At 46.3% G+C, this 15,336-nt stretch overlaps 1 protein-coding gene across 2 annotated transcripts in view; it reads right to left on the minus strand.

Annotated features, from left to right (window-relative positions):
• ADGRB1 (adhesion G protein-coupled receptor B1) overlaps positions 1-15,336 on the minus strand; it is a 335,561-nt gene that overhangs the window by 64,969 nt on the left and 255,256 nt on the right. The window contains exons 22-23 of one of the 2 annotated variants that reach the window (XM_088456275.1): positions 12,283-12,368; positions 2,888-3,007 (exon numbers count right to left, since the gene is read on the minus strand). In XM_088456275.1, the coding sequence (XP_088312401.1) occupies positions 2,888-3,007; positions 12,283-12,368 (206 nt within the window). The remainder of the gene's footprint in view (positions 1-2,887; positions 3,008-12,282; positions 12,369-15,336) is intronic. The other variant, XM_088456276.1, reaches the window with a different exon arrangement.

The raw sequence follows: 15,336 nt of genomic DNA on the forward strand, positions 1-15,336 counted from the left end.
CCACCATCATGACGTGTAAGCAGTACGGCTGCCCTGACAGGTGTAAGCAATATGGCTGCCCCCTGCACATATAAGCACATATGCTCACTGACGTAACAAGCCCTGCTGGGCAGGGAAGGCATACCTTCTGCATGGATTAGGCTTAGTATGCACTCCTGCTACAGGTTTCTGTGTGTTTGTACTATCCAACTGAAGAGCGCTGTAAGAAACAACACCACTCCATAAAAGGCATGATAATAATACCGGCCACCATATAATAAGACGCTGATAGATTGCTACCCAGACATAGACACCACAGGGCAGGCACTCATTCACAAACAGAAACGGGACTTTTTTTTTTGTCTGATCTATAGTCAAAAAAAATATATATATGTATCTAGAATTCACAGGGAACCAGATTTTCACTGGTGATCTGGAGATAGATCAGAGGATCACTTCATCTCAAAGGCTGCTCGGAGGAGAGGTCACGGTTCACAGCCTCTGACATCACTTTAGAGATCGCTCAAATTTTGGGGAGATTTATCAAAGTGGAGAGAGATAAAGTACCATCTAAACAGCTCCTACCTGTCATTTTTCTAGCACAGGGGTCTATGGACCTCATTCAGAGCCGCTCGTTAGATGCGATCGCTCGCATCCAGCGTATGCAAATTTGTCAAAGTGACGGCATGGGAAGCGATCGCTCGCCAAGGCATAAGCACGCCCACTTTGGCTGTGCGAGCGATCGCTCTGTGTATGCAGACACCCATTAACGTATGTTGAGACGCCCACTAGCGCACGTCATCTCCAGGAAGTGTATTAAAAATCATCGGTTGCGATCGCAGCGCTTGTGGTTGACTTACCCTGCCACAAGCACTGCGAGCACTTCAGTGTCAAAAACAGGCATTTGACGTGTTCTATGACGCTGCCTGTTAATTATGCACGCCTTAAAAACGGCGTTGGAACACTCAGGCACGCCTGCGTTCGCACCTCCACACCCCCGTTATTAGTGTCTTGCCCCTGTTACCACCCATAAACGGTCTCTCCTGTCACTCATTACACTGGGCTGCCTTTGCTGGGCGAGCGAGCGGGCTGCAATCGCACAGAGTAGTTCGTGCACGCGCAGATCGAAGCGTGCACATGCGTGTTCGCGAACCATCGGGCCGCTTGCGAGCGGCTGTGAATGAAGTCCTATGTACAAAGCCTTGAATAGAGATAAATTGGACAGAAATTAAGTACCAACCAATCAGCACCTAACTGTGAATTTACAGGCTGTGTCTGAAAAATGACAGTTAGGAGCTGATTGGTTGTTACTTTATCTATGGCCACTCTCTCTCTCCCCAAGGCTTATTCCATAGACCCCTGTGTATCCTGTCAAACATTATAGAACCGCTTGGAAGCAGTAGGTAGCTGTACAGTACAGAAGTTTGGATAAAATGGAGCTGAATGCTTTATTTTTGAATATGTAGCCTAGCACTGGGGTCACCAATTTTTCAGAGATATTAAAATTAATTTCACTGTATATAGGAGTTAAAGTGGATACTGAACATAGGCCCTGATTCAGAGCCGGACGCAAGTGGCTGCTCGTTCGCTCCGAGCGATGTTTGCCCAACTGCGCATGCGTACGGATCGTTATATGCATGCGCGAACCACTCAGTGCGGCCGAAATTCATGTGCTCGCAAAATAGCGAATGCCTGCTATTTTGAGTGACAGAAAGAGGCGTATGTGGGTGGTAACAGGGGAAGGTGCTTGAAAACGGGGAGTGGAGATCCGATCGCAGGCGTGCTTAAAGGTCAAAACGGGCGTTTTATGGGTGTGCATATTTAAAACAGCAGCATCATTGACCACGTCACTGGGTTATTTTATAGCCAGAACTGCTCGCAAAATTGTGGTAGCAAAAACCAACCACAAGAATAGCGAGCAGTTCATACCCTGGTCGATGTACTCGATTAATCTAATAAATAGCGGACATGACGTAGGATGCGAGCGGACAGGGGGCGTATTTTTCCATAAAACGAACGCAAGTTTTGCTCGCTCGTTCAGACATAGAGGCGTGAACAGACCGCAAACAGCGAACGGTTCATTTGAATAGCCACCCCTTGTTTTAGAACGAACGACCGCAAATAGCGAGTGGCTCTGAATGAGGGCCATAATTATCTAAACAGCTGTTTTTTTGCCTTTGCAGATAAGATACATATGGGTTACTTAAAATAGTCATACAGTTTGTAATACATACTCATTATTAGTTATTCACTACTGTATACAGCTTGCACATCAGGTTTCCCCGTATAACCCTACGAGAAGCCGGGCCAATGTCATCAGGTGGTTTGTGCAGGTGTACTCAGCATTCACACACCACAGACAATGAAACTCTTAGCCCCAAAAACATAAAAAATCAAAAACACACACAGTCACCAGAAAGATGAATAGGACATGAAGAAATGTATTCCGTACAAAAAGGTTAGTCCTTATAGTATTTAGCACGTTCCATGACGTGATACAGTCCAACGAGACGTCATTAATCATCAGTGAAGGACACTTGAATATTTGTCAGAATGGTTGTACACAGTCTGTAGGTGCAGGCGCCCCAATGACCCAAGCTTAAGGCCATATTGTACAGACAAAAGCCAATTGTATCCGTCACTAACTGTACGCGGTGACCACAAATATTACACTACGGAATGAGCCCAAGAAATTTACTAAGACAGATGTTAACGAACGCACACTTGGCATGGCTGTTGTTGAGCGCAAAATAAAACACATACAAAGTTTAGGAAAATAATAAAAAAATGACAACGATGCAGGAAATAAAATGGAGCAAAACAAACAAATGCACAAAAAAGAAAGAAAAAAAAAAGAGAGAGAGAGAAAGGAGAAATCAAATAAGTTGGAAATTAGAATAAAACTAACATGGCGTTACTGGTGGCTGTGGCCGACACTTCTGCAGAGGAGACTACCCCACACTTGGAACATTTGAGGGTCATGCCGTATAGGGGCATGGTCATCTGACTGCAATTAAAATCAACAATACTGAAACAAAAACAAAAGATACTTTGCTTTTAAAACAGAAAGAAGTATCCACCAATAATAAGCATTTCATATCTTAAAAGAAGAACTAAACAAAAAAAGAGAGAGACTTTTAATTATAAGTTGCTCACTGGATGCTGCCATAATTCCGCGGTAGTGCCTCTCAGATCCTAAATCCCGGAACTGTACAGTATGTGCAAATGGAATTTATATATGACGTGAGATATCGGTTAACTTTTTCCCAGGCTTATATGAGTATTACAAAACAGACAATGCATTCCCATTATCATATTGTATTCCTGGCTGATGCCCACTCTCTGGTGCGTCATTATGGCAGCCCCCAGCCAGCAAACAACTCATGAGATCATCCAACTAATGTCAATTTGTACTGATTTTATATTGCACCTTGATACTTTTAAATGCATGGGGAGATAGAGTATTTCTTACGGGGTCTTTGCTCATTTTTGCATTTAGTTCCATTTTATGGCTGGTTATCGCGATAAGATAATTCAAACCCATATCTTGATGGTACATCCAGGGGCCCAGAGAGTTTTATATAGAAGAGACCAAGCCAGTCCCCATAAAGGAGAAGACACGAGCGGCTCCTGTTGTAGTCTGTGGTTGTTTAGGATAGACGGAAATGTCGTTTCTATTTGGCCTGATACACATATGCCGCCATCATTATGGGCTGAACTAATAGTCGCGAGAATCCGCTCACAAAGAACCCGTGACATCATCACTTTCTTTCCTTACTCCTCAGTGATGTCACCGTTTCCTGGTGAACGGATAGGTTGCATTGATGCAACTGCTAGTTCAGCCCACAGAAATGGTGCCCCCGCTGCGTGTGCCCAGCCGGCGCACTTTATAGGTCACGGGTCAATGTTATTATCTGTTCGATGTCCTTTAACGGATCTTGGGCCTGATTCAGCCAGGATCGCTGTTGCGATGGTGGTAGCCATCGCGCAGGCAGTTCTGCTGCGAAAGTATGCTAATAATTGCAGTCGCAAAGCACTCGCACGGACAACATGCAGACGCCCACTTCCCCTCTCGCACATCCGTAATACCTTGCAATCCAGTCAAAACATCGGTAGCATCGAAATACATCGGAGCCTCTTGCACATTTAAGGCAGGTCTGACCCTACCACTAAATTACTAACTTTCCTGGACGCAGTGAGAGCTCAGGCTCCGTCTGCCATCGCAGTGGCTAATTTATGCACGCCCCTGCAACAGCGTTCAAACGCACTGACACGCCTGTGTTTCTTAGACCACCCCCTGTCACCACCCCTAAACTGTCAATTACTCTACGATGGGTCTGCGTAGTCCCTGAGATCGCATTCCCGATCGCAGTGGTGCCTTCGCGCGAGCGCACTGCGATGCGTACGCATGCGCAGTGCGCAACAATCAGCCATCTGCATTACGCTTTAGCAGTTGCGGTCCTTGCTGAATCAGGCCCCTTTGAGCATGTTCTGTGAGTGGCTGACTCCAAGCAGTCAATGTTCGGTCTCTTCTATATGAAACATATGGTAAGAGTCGTCATTTTTACCTCTACTTTCCGTACTTCAATAAACGCAAAATATAAGCAGGTGCCCCATGCATCGTTCACCCCTTCACCCCTGAGTCATTCGTCTGTTTTAAAATAATGAATGTCCAGAAGAACCAAATAACACTTGTAACCCCCCCCGAGTTCTGCGCAGACAATGACTCTCTTCATGGCCTAATCGGAGCTTAACTTTTCCTGAGAAGCGTCTTAATAAAATGAATGGAGTAGTCCAGGAATGTGAACTACAGCTGAATGCATTGGACATAAAAGGGCCCTTTCCCAAAGCCTATGCAAATGTATTAGCACAAAGACACTTTAATGAGGCTTGGTCAGGAAGTAAGGGCGCTGTCTGACAATGGACTCGCCCCCAGGAAGTTCTCACCGAATCTGAAGGAGTCTCTCAGGAGTGAAGAGGTTAAACAAGGACACAACGCTACCGTTCGGCAAGCACACCGGGAGTCTGAGCACAGCAATGACATTGGGTATAGTGACGCTTTACCATTAATTGACAGCGCTGCACGGTACCAGGGAACCAGCATTGGCCAGCGAGACACTTTCGGCTATTTTTGCCATGGGCCTTACCTTTAACAATGGACGCTGAAACCCCCCAAATTAATGGGAATAAACAGATACAATGTCTTTATTGTTCATTTTTTTTCCCCGCTGTGGTGCCCAATGCTGGTCCCCTGTAGGCGTGGAACGCCTAATGCGCCCTATGTTGTGACAGGTATTTTGTATAACATTATAGAAGACTACGTAACTTTTTATACGCAACAATTCTATACTAGCGATCTAACTATTGCTCACGAATGGTTGGAAAACAGTTTGGATTTTGTGTTTTTAAAAAAAATCCCTTATTCAAGTTTGTACCCTGGTTACGCTAAGACAGAGACAACTAAGATTTATAGCAAATACCCCTCCCAAAAACATATGTGGAGGTAGCAGAATATTCTTATGTGATTTCAGCAGCCTTTTAGTAACAATTATTATATCTACATTGTGAGCAGTTAAAATACAAATTTTTTCAGCTAAAGTAATATCGTAGCATAGAAAACACACACATACTGTTGTAGACATTAGGTCGACATTAACAATGTAAAAATTCATAATGTCGACACTACAATGTCGCAGACGCTGAGGAATGCTTGGATTTGCAAAGCCGCAGGCGGGTCGCCTGGGGCTCCAAGCATCATTCGCAAATCATTTGATTATCACAGCTCTGAGTAACCCAATGGGCTACTCTGAATGTCCGCGGGAACTGAGCCACTTTCACGGGATCGCAGACGCAGGCTGACACCCCCTGAAAACAGCCGCGACGCGCCTGCGTTCCATGCTGCCACTCCCCGTTACCTCCCACAAACGTTCCCTGACGGTCAGTCGCACAGAGTAAAAAGTGCCATTTTGTATCTTATTCGCAACGCCGACGCAGCGAGACACCGGTCACGGCGTACTAGAGACGCTAAGCTGCAACTTTAGTCGCAATTTCAAAGTCGCAAATGAAGTGTGAATAAGACGCACGATTCATGAGAGACAGACGCTCAGTGCCTGCGGCAGAGTCGCCCAGGACTTTCTGCGCCGTGCGGGGACATTTTCCGTAACTAGAGCAACAGTGTATGAGGAGGACACAGCTCTATCTGTATGTAGCATGACATACTATATGGCTGATCTTTGCATTTAGGTGTATATCCTGCGCTAAACCAAAGCATCCAATCACCAATCAGCTGTTACCTGTCTAGTGTCAGGTAGACGACGAGCCGGGCTGGTTTGCTGACGCACCTACTGTACATAGAATGTCAGGAAACACGTAACGCTGCTTCTTGTAATGACGTGAGATTATTATTATTATTTACCTCTTAAGCTTTTAAACATATACGTTAAAAAATAAGGACATTAATTATCCCCTTATTTATTCCGGATGTGCAGAAAAGCAAAGTGTTATGTACGGCCTCATGTTGTTTTCTTGAAGTCGTCAAGAGCGATGACGTTCTTCTCCTAATGACAAACAATTCTGCGCAATTGAGGACAGTTCTAGGAATCCAGTGGAGAAGGAAAACTGAGGCACTCTCTACCGCTAATGGATAAATCAATATGGGACTACAAGCTCTCGCGCTCACACAACATGTGGAAAACAAGCATTAGCGTCAGCACACGGTGGCTGACGGACATGCAGGAATACAGGGTGTCAGTATTACATCAGTCCCTCTTCAGGTGTTTACTTGTGTTTAGCGATAATACTGACATCAGCCTTCTGTCATCCCTCAGGATTAGGAGTCAGACGGCTCCTTTCTCCCTGGCCGAGAACCAGTGGCGGATAAGTTTTGTGTTAATAAAAATATATATATATATATATATATATATATATATATCACACAAAACTAATCTGCCACTCCACCTGTGCAAAGTCATTTTCACCTGAGGGGCTAAATGAGTACGAAGAGGGGGGCATAGGCAGAAGTATGTATATTATATATACACACACACCTATTGCAAAGTCATTTTCACCTGAGGGGCTAAATGAGTAGGGGGAGGAGGGACCGGGGCGCATGCAGAAGTTTTGCCTAGGGCGCCTAGGAGTCTAGCACCGGCCCTGCTTCTCGGAACTATGGGAGTGACGTCATGAGGTCACTCCCATAGTGCACCGGCAAATGGGGGGAGATGATCGGAGGGCTGGCGCCCCTAGGAAGCCGCCTAAGCTTGCCTTGTGGAAGCGCCGGCCCTGCCGAAAACAAGTTTCCTGGCTAAACTCTGCAATTTACCTGTGGTCTGATCTCAGTCACTGTACTTACCCCAGGGGATTGAAGGGTCGTACAAGTGTCTTTGCTCAAATGTAATGGCTCTCGGGACTATGGTGTCATGCAAGCCTTGGCAACTTGCGGCTCAAGGTCTGTTATAGAACTACAAGAGCCATGGTATCTTGCAGGAGTTTGCCTTTTTCTACAAGAGCCGATGAGCGACAGGCTGTACACCTCTGATTACGGAGTTTCTAGAAGCTCTGGTCAAACCAGTGATGCCACAAACTGCGTAACCAGAAGGAGAGATGGGCAAGACTGTCGCTCAACAGCGCTTGCAGAACAGCCCCTGTCAATTGTCTGTTCCAGCCTCACCTCTAATACAAACTATTATAAAATTTCATATAGGAGATGTATAAACGTTATGAGACACATACTGTGATGATAGGTGTATGCAGGCTCAGTGCAAGTGTGACAACACCCCCTTCCTGCCCGGGACACAGGCTAATCTGCCCTACAGGGAAGCAATCGGGAAGCCGACTGCCTAAATACCGGCAGCCGGCTTCCCGACTGTCTTATCCCGGCATGGGTGAAATGCCGGCCGTCTAGATGTAGATGCCCGCATTTCCCCGATGCTGGGAGACTGGCGCCCGGCATCACGTTCGTAGTGATGCCGGGTGCCGGGAGCGAACAGCCGCGGGGGGGAGGGTTAGGTTTAGGGCTCCCGGGGGGGACTTAGGGTTAGGCACCCCCCCGGGAGGGTTAGGGTTAGGCTAGGGGGAGGGAGGGTTAGGGTTAGGCACCCCCGGGGGGGACTTAGGGTTAGGCAACCCCCCGGGGGACTTAGGTTTAGGCAGCGGAGAAGGGGGTGGTTAGGGTTAGGCACTTAGAGGGGGGATTAGGGTTAGGCACTTGGGGGGGAAGTTAGGTTAGGCACCCCTAAGGAGGGTTAGGGGGGTTAGGTTAGTGTATACTTACCTCTCCACGATCGGGATTTCCAGCGCTGTTGGGCTTCCGCTGCTTCGCACTCTGCTTCTGTCGGGCTGCCGCTGACGGGAATTGAACCGCCGGCCACCCTACAACCCACCCAGCAAATAGACTATCCGCCCTACACACCCAGGGAAAATACTACCTGCCCTACCCTCCCCCCAGGACATAGACTACCCACCCCACCCACCACCCCGGGACATAGACTGCCCACCCTACCCCACACCCAGGACATAGACTACCTGCACTAACCACCCCATGACATAGACTACCCTCCCTCCACCCTACCCCACCCCCACAACATAGACTTTCCACCCTACCCACCCCACAGGACATAGACTACCTGTCCTACCCTCCCCATTGGGTATAGATTACCTGCCCCCCCTCCCCCAGGGACATAGACTAACCACCCTACACTCACCCCAGAGTATAGACTAAACACCCTACCCACCCCCCTAGCACAGAGACATCCCACTCCCCCAAGACATTGACTGACCAACCCTTTCCCCTGCACATGAAAATCCCTGCCCAACATAATCTATCCCCTTCTACCAGAACATAGATACCCTTCCTACCACTCCATACTCTCCCTGCACTCCACTAGTCATAGACTATCTTCTGTACCCCCCCATCACCCCTCCCCTGGGACATAGACTAACAATCCTACCCACCACCAGGACATAGATTACCCACCTTACCCACCCCCAGGACATAGCCTACTTATCATACCCCCACAAGGACATAAACTAAAACCCCCTGGACATAGACTACTCATCCGACCCCTACCATCCCCCTGTTACATATACTACCCGCCCTACACTCCCCCAGAGGTATAAACTACCCACCCTAACCAACCACCTGGTACATAGACTACCCACCCCCCTTAGGATATTGACTGACCAACTCTTACCCTAGGACATGAAAAACCCTGCCCGATATAGACAAATCCCCTTCCGTCAGAACATAGATTACCCACCATACTACTCCATACATGCCCTGCACCCAGCTGGTCATAGATTATCTTCCCTACCCCCCTATAACTCCCCCCACACCACCCCTGGTACATAGACTACCAATCCTACCCACCCCACTGCGCATGAAAAGCCCGCCACCCCCAGGAAATTGACTGACCAACCCTTGTCCTAGGACATGACAAACCCTACCTGTCTTAGACTACCTCCTTCTGCTGGAACACAGATTATCCACTCTACTACTCCATAGATGCCCTGCACCCCACTGGTTATAGACTGTCTGCCCTATGCCCCCCATAACCCCCCAGCCCATCCCTACCCTCTACACTGCGACAAACTGCCCACCCTACACCCCCCACCCTGGACTATGTTCTCAGGTGGTGGTTACTGCTGTTGTCTCCCCCCCACTTCTCAGCCAACTAGTAGGGAAGAGGCTGCCTCATGTTTAATCCAAGATGGCCAATGTGAAACTGCACTATTCAGAGACAGCAATTTCACATCGGCCATCTTGGATTCAAAAATGAGATGCGTGGATGCCTATGGCTGTGATTAGTTATCATCAAGAAATCTGCTAAGAATGTAAATGCTCCTTTATACATTTGTATGCTGAAAGCTGGTATTTATAATGGACTCATATTAATTCGCAGCCCCCTCACACTTGCTGCCTGAGAGACCCACCTCTCAATGCTGCATTATAGATACGCACCCATCACTTCTCTATACTTCTCTACATATAGATCATAGAACGGAGACTTTCTGCCACTTAGTCCACAGAAAACCCAGACATTGTTCTATTGTGCTTCTTAGGTTTAGATTATTTCGGTTTTTTTACCGTAGTTTGTTTGTGTCTCTGTAACTTTTAATTAAGTCCAAACTGTGTTCCAACACAAAGACAACAATTCATATCGCCACGGGAGGTGGAAAACAACTGGTTACTTGTAAGGAAACCTTGTAACAGTTACACAAAGTATGATCAATAACCAGACGCATTTAAATTGTGCAATTTTATGTACAGGCTGATTGATTGGTTTATAATTTGGTTGCATTTTATATTTCACTCACAGCAGAATGTTCTGTGTTATAAAAGCATTTAAGTATTTATCTGAGGAATACAGTACAGTTTATGGTTTATTTCCATATACTGTCAGATAAATCTGTCTAAGAAATGCATAAAATCTATAGAAAAAAAAAGAATAACAATCATAGAGGAAAAATAAATGTAAGAAGTCAGTTTTGAAGACAAAATTACTCCTTTATTGTATCCTTGTATCGCCCAATGAACCTGCAAGGTATCAGGTTTTAAAAGTTAGACATCTACTTACATATCCCATATATACCTTACACCCAACTACATATCACATATCTACCTCACACTAACACATCCGTGATATATCCCGTATCTACCTTACCACCAACTCTGCCTAACTTCCAATATATTACATATCTACCTCACACTAACACATCCATGATATATTCCATATCTACCTTATCACCAACTCTGCCTAACTTCCAATATATTACATATATACCTCACACTAACACATCCGTGATATATTCCATATCTACCTTACCACCAACTCTGCCTAACTTCCAAAATATATCACATACAGTATGTACCTCACACTAATTCATCCGATATATATCCCATATCTACCTTACTGCCAACTCTGCCTAACTTCCAATATATATATAACATATGTACCTCACACTAACACATCCGGCATATATCCCATATCTACCTTACTGCCAACTCTTCCTAACTTCCAATATATATAACATATGTACCTCACACTAACACATCCGGCATATATCCCATATCTACCTTACAGCCAACTCTGCCTAACTTCCAATATATATAACATATGTACCTCACACTAACTCATCTGGTATATATACAATATCTACCTTACCACCAACTCTGCCTAACTTCCAATATATATCACATATGTACCTCATTCTAACTCATCCGGTATATATCCCATATCTACCTTACCACCAACTCTGCCTAACTTCCAATGTATATCACATATGTACCTCATTCTAACTCATCCGGTATATATCCCATATCTATCTTACCACCAACACTGCCTAACTTCCAATATATATAACATATCTAACTCACACTAACTCATCCGATATATATCCCATATCTCCCCTACTGCCAACTCTGCCTAATCCAATATATATCACATATATACCTAACACTAACTCATCCGGTATATATCCCATATCTACCTTACTGTACCTCCAACTCTGCCTAACTTACAATATACTGTATATCACATATGTACCTCACAGTAACTCATCCGGTATATATCCCATATCTACCTTACCACCAACTCTGCCTAACTTCCAATATATATCACATATCTCCCATATCTCTAAATGGAGAATCCTGCTTCTAATTTAAGGTAAGTCATTAAATCGTTAACAGAAAATTATTTATTAAGTACTTCTGAAATATATTTAAGTTACTCCCGAGAGCTTTGCATTATCCACCTCCTTACGATGTGAATGGAACCACATTTCCAACAGGCATACATGGCATAAACTTACACTAGATAGTATATTTCCTAACTGAACTACAGAAAAGGACGGAAATAAAAATACTAAAATAACTGTAACAAAACGACATAATGTGAGGTTGCAAAACAAACGATTTAATAAGTGAACTCACTGGATTAAACCTCTGTATTCTCCTTAGTAACAAGAGGTAATATAAACTGTGCACCCAGAGAAAGCTCTTTCTAAATGATGGAATTAAAATCAAACGAGTTATTATTGCGGCAATGTCTAAAGTATATGTTCTCCTTGAAGAACCAGTAGCGTCCTCGCCTTCGCCCCATGCCACAAGAACTATTGCGCCTGCTTTTTTATACGTCAGGTTCCATGTTGTCAGTGTGAGGCGTAGCTGTATACAGTACAATATATAATATAATAGTGCAGCCTGTACAGTATTACAGTATCAGCATATACACTGAGCTATACAGAGAGAGTACGCTGGTTATTGATCACAGGACGGGCTCCAGGAGAGCACAGATACTGACTTACCCAGCCCGCTCCTTGAGCTTCTTGTCAGTTATTCCGTCTTTAGACACCAGTTTATTAAACACCAGAATCCCAATGACCATGTTCACCTGAGGGGACAGAATACAGCCTGAAACCAATTATGCTAAGGATACAAATTCTGCAAATCATGGAAACAGTGAGCAAAGCATCATGGCTGCAGACGTATCCTGATCTAAAGAATTTCCACTCCGAGATCACTCCTGGCACAGGCTGAGAGTTATATAGTGGGAGGAGCAGGGTCCCCAGCAGCACAGAGTATATCAGGAGATACGTGATTTGTCAGTGAGGACAGGGCTGCATGTGACAGGGGCAGTGACATGATGTGAGGAGGGGAATGGGGGCAGCAGGAAGCCACAGACTGAGAGTTATATAGTGGGAGGAGCAGGTTCCACAGCAGCACAGAGTATATCAGGAGATGAGTGATGTGGTAGTGAGGACAGGGCTGCATGTGACAGGGGCAGTGACATGATGTGAGGAGGGGAATGGAGGCAGCAGGAAGCCACAGACTGAGAGTTATATAGTGGGAGGAGCCGGGTCCCCCAGCAGCACAGAGTATATCAGGAGATACGTGATTTGTCAGTGAGGACAGGGCTGCATGTGACAGGGGCAGTGACATGATGTGAGGAGGGGAATGGAGGCAGCAGGAAGCCACAGACTGAGAGTTATATAGTGGGAGGAGCAGGGTCCCTAGCAGCACAGAGTATATCAGGAGATGAGTGATGTGTTAGTGAGGACAGGGCTGCATGTGACAGGGGCAGTGACATGATGTGAGGAGGGGAATGGAGGCAGCAGGAAGCCACATACTGAGAGTTATATAGAGGGAGGAGCAAGGTCCCCAGCAGCACAGAGTATATCAGGAGATGAGTGATGTGTTAGTGAGGACAGGGCTGCATGTGACAGGGGCAGTGACATGATGTGAGGAGGGGAATGGGGGCAGCAGGAAGCCACAGACTGAGAGTTATATAGTGGGAGGAGCAGGTTCCACAGCAGCACAGAGTATATCAGGAGATGAGTGATGTGGTAGTGAGGACAGGGCTGCATGTGACAGGGGCAGTGACAGGATGTGAGGAGGGGAATGGAGGCAGCAGGAAGTCACAGACTGAGAGTTATATAGAGGGAGGAGCAGTCCCCAGCAGCACAGAGTATATCAGGAGATGAGTGATATGTTAGTGAGGACAGGGCTGCATGTGACAGGGGAAGTGACATGATGTGAAGAAGGGAATGGAGGCAGCAGAAAGTCACAGACTGAGAGTTATATAGTGGGAGGAGCAGGGTCCCCAGCAGCACAGAGTATATCAGGAGATGAGCGATGTGTTAGTGTGGACAGGGCTGCATGTGACAGGGGCTGTGACATGATGTGAGGAGGGGAATGGAGGCAGCAGGAAGTGACAGACTGAGAGTTATATAGAGGGAGGAGCAGGGTCCCCAGCAGCACAGAGTATATCAGGAGATGAGTGATGTATCAGTGAGGACAGGGCTGCATGTGACAGGTGCAGTGACATGATGTGAGGAGGGGAATGGAGGCAGCAGTAAGTCACAGACTCAGAGTTATATAGTGGGAGGAGCAAGGTCCCCAGCAGCACAGAGTATATCAGGAGATGAGTGATGTGTTAGTGAGGACAGGGCTGCATGTGACAGAGGCAGTGACAAAATGTGAGGAGGGGAATGGAGGCAGCAGGAAGACACAGACTGAGAGTTATATAGTGTAAGGAGCAGGTTCCACAGCAGCACAGAGTATATCAGGAGATGAGTGATGTGGTAGTGAGGACAGGGCTGCATGTGACAGGGGCAGTGACATGATGTGAGGAGGGGAATGGAGGCAGCAGGAAGTCACAGACTGAGAGTTATATAGTGGGAGGAGCAGGGTCTCCAGCAGCACAGAGAATATCAGGAGATGAGTGATGTGTTATTGTGGACAGGGCTGTATATGACAGGGGCAGTGACATGATGTGAGGAGGGGAATGGAGGCAGCAGGAAGCCACAGACTGAGAGTTATATAAAGTTTCATGTGAATTGATGCAGGAAGATTTGTAGTGTCAATGTTCATCCTTGCAACTTTAATTTCAGTATGTTACTATTTCAAAGCTGATCCAGAGCTTACACAGTTTGTAGGATTCCATCAATTTATATAAAATTGTAGCCTTGTTCAATTCAGTAGGAACCAAGATAATTAGTTTTAGTGAAGTCCTTGACTGACTCCTGCCGATAAACTAAATTCCCATGAATATTAGACAAGGGCTTCGCCTGTGTTTAAGTGACAGGAGCACCTTATAGAATTTTAACATAAAAGATTTGATTGACACATGGGAATAACTATGCTGTATATAGTTATACATTATTATTCTGTACAGGATATGAACAAACTTATGGGTCTATGGGCCTGATTCAAACCCACTCGCGAGCACACAGCGCTCACAAGCGGGTCGATGGTCCCCCACTGCGCATGCGGGACCCGGCCAGTGACAGGCGCTCCGTCGCTACGGGTCTCGCACCAAAGCGGGGCAGCTGTCGATTGTGATTGACAGCTTGCCCCATTTCGAAGGCGGGCAGGGAGGGGGTGGCTGGCCAAACAGAGGCGTTCCTGAGTGATGTCAGTGGTAAGCTTCCGGCTCTATTAGAGCCGAAAGCTCCCTGGGGCTTGCGGGAACGAGACCCTACCACAAGGGTCTCGTCGCAAGCCCCAATGGTCGCGATGGTCGCGACCATCACCTGGCCGCTCGCTAAAGCGGTGGGTGGTCACTCACAGCTATGAGAGCGGCCAGGAGGCCGTCTTTAAAAAAAAAAAACAGGGGCGCCCTGATTCAGAGCGAGCACTCTCAAAGAGCGTCCGGCTCTGAATCAGGCCCTATGTCTGCTCCCTATTGGTCTATCTTTCATACTCTCTGTTTGGACGTGGCCATGCGACCAATGACATTATCCCCTCCCTCAAGGATGTTACATTGATCTCCGGGGACTAGGCTATACCTACAGCATGGTAACTGTGAAAAGGACTGTCACACCTCATTTTAGGGGGTAAGGGTGCTGCAGGAAGAGGAA

The sequence above is a fragment of the Taudactylus pleione genome, unplaced genomic scaffold (genome assembly GCF_031769625.1).
Source record: "Taudactylus pleione unplaced genomic scaffold, aTauple2 ptg000695l, whole genome shotgun sequence".
Classification (NCBI taxonomy): domain Eukaryota; kingdom Metazoa; phylum Chordata; class Amphibia; order Anura; family Myobatrachidae; genus Taudactylus; species Taudactylus pleione.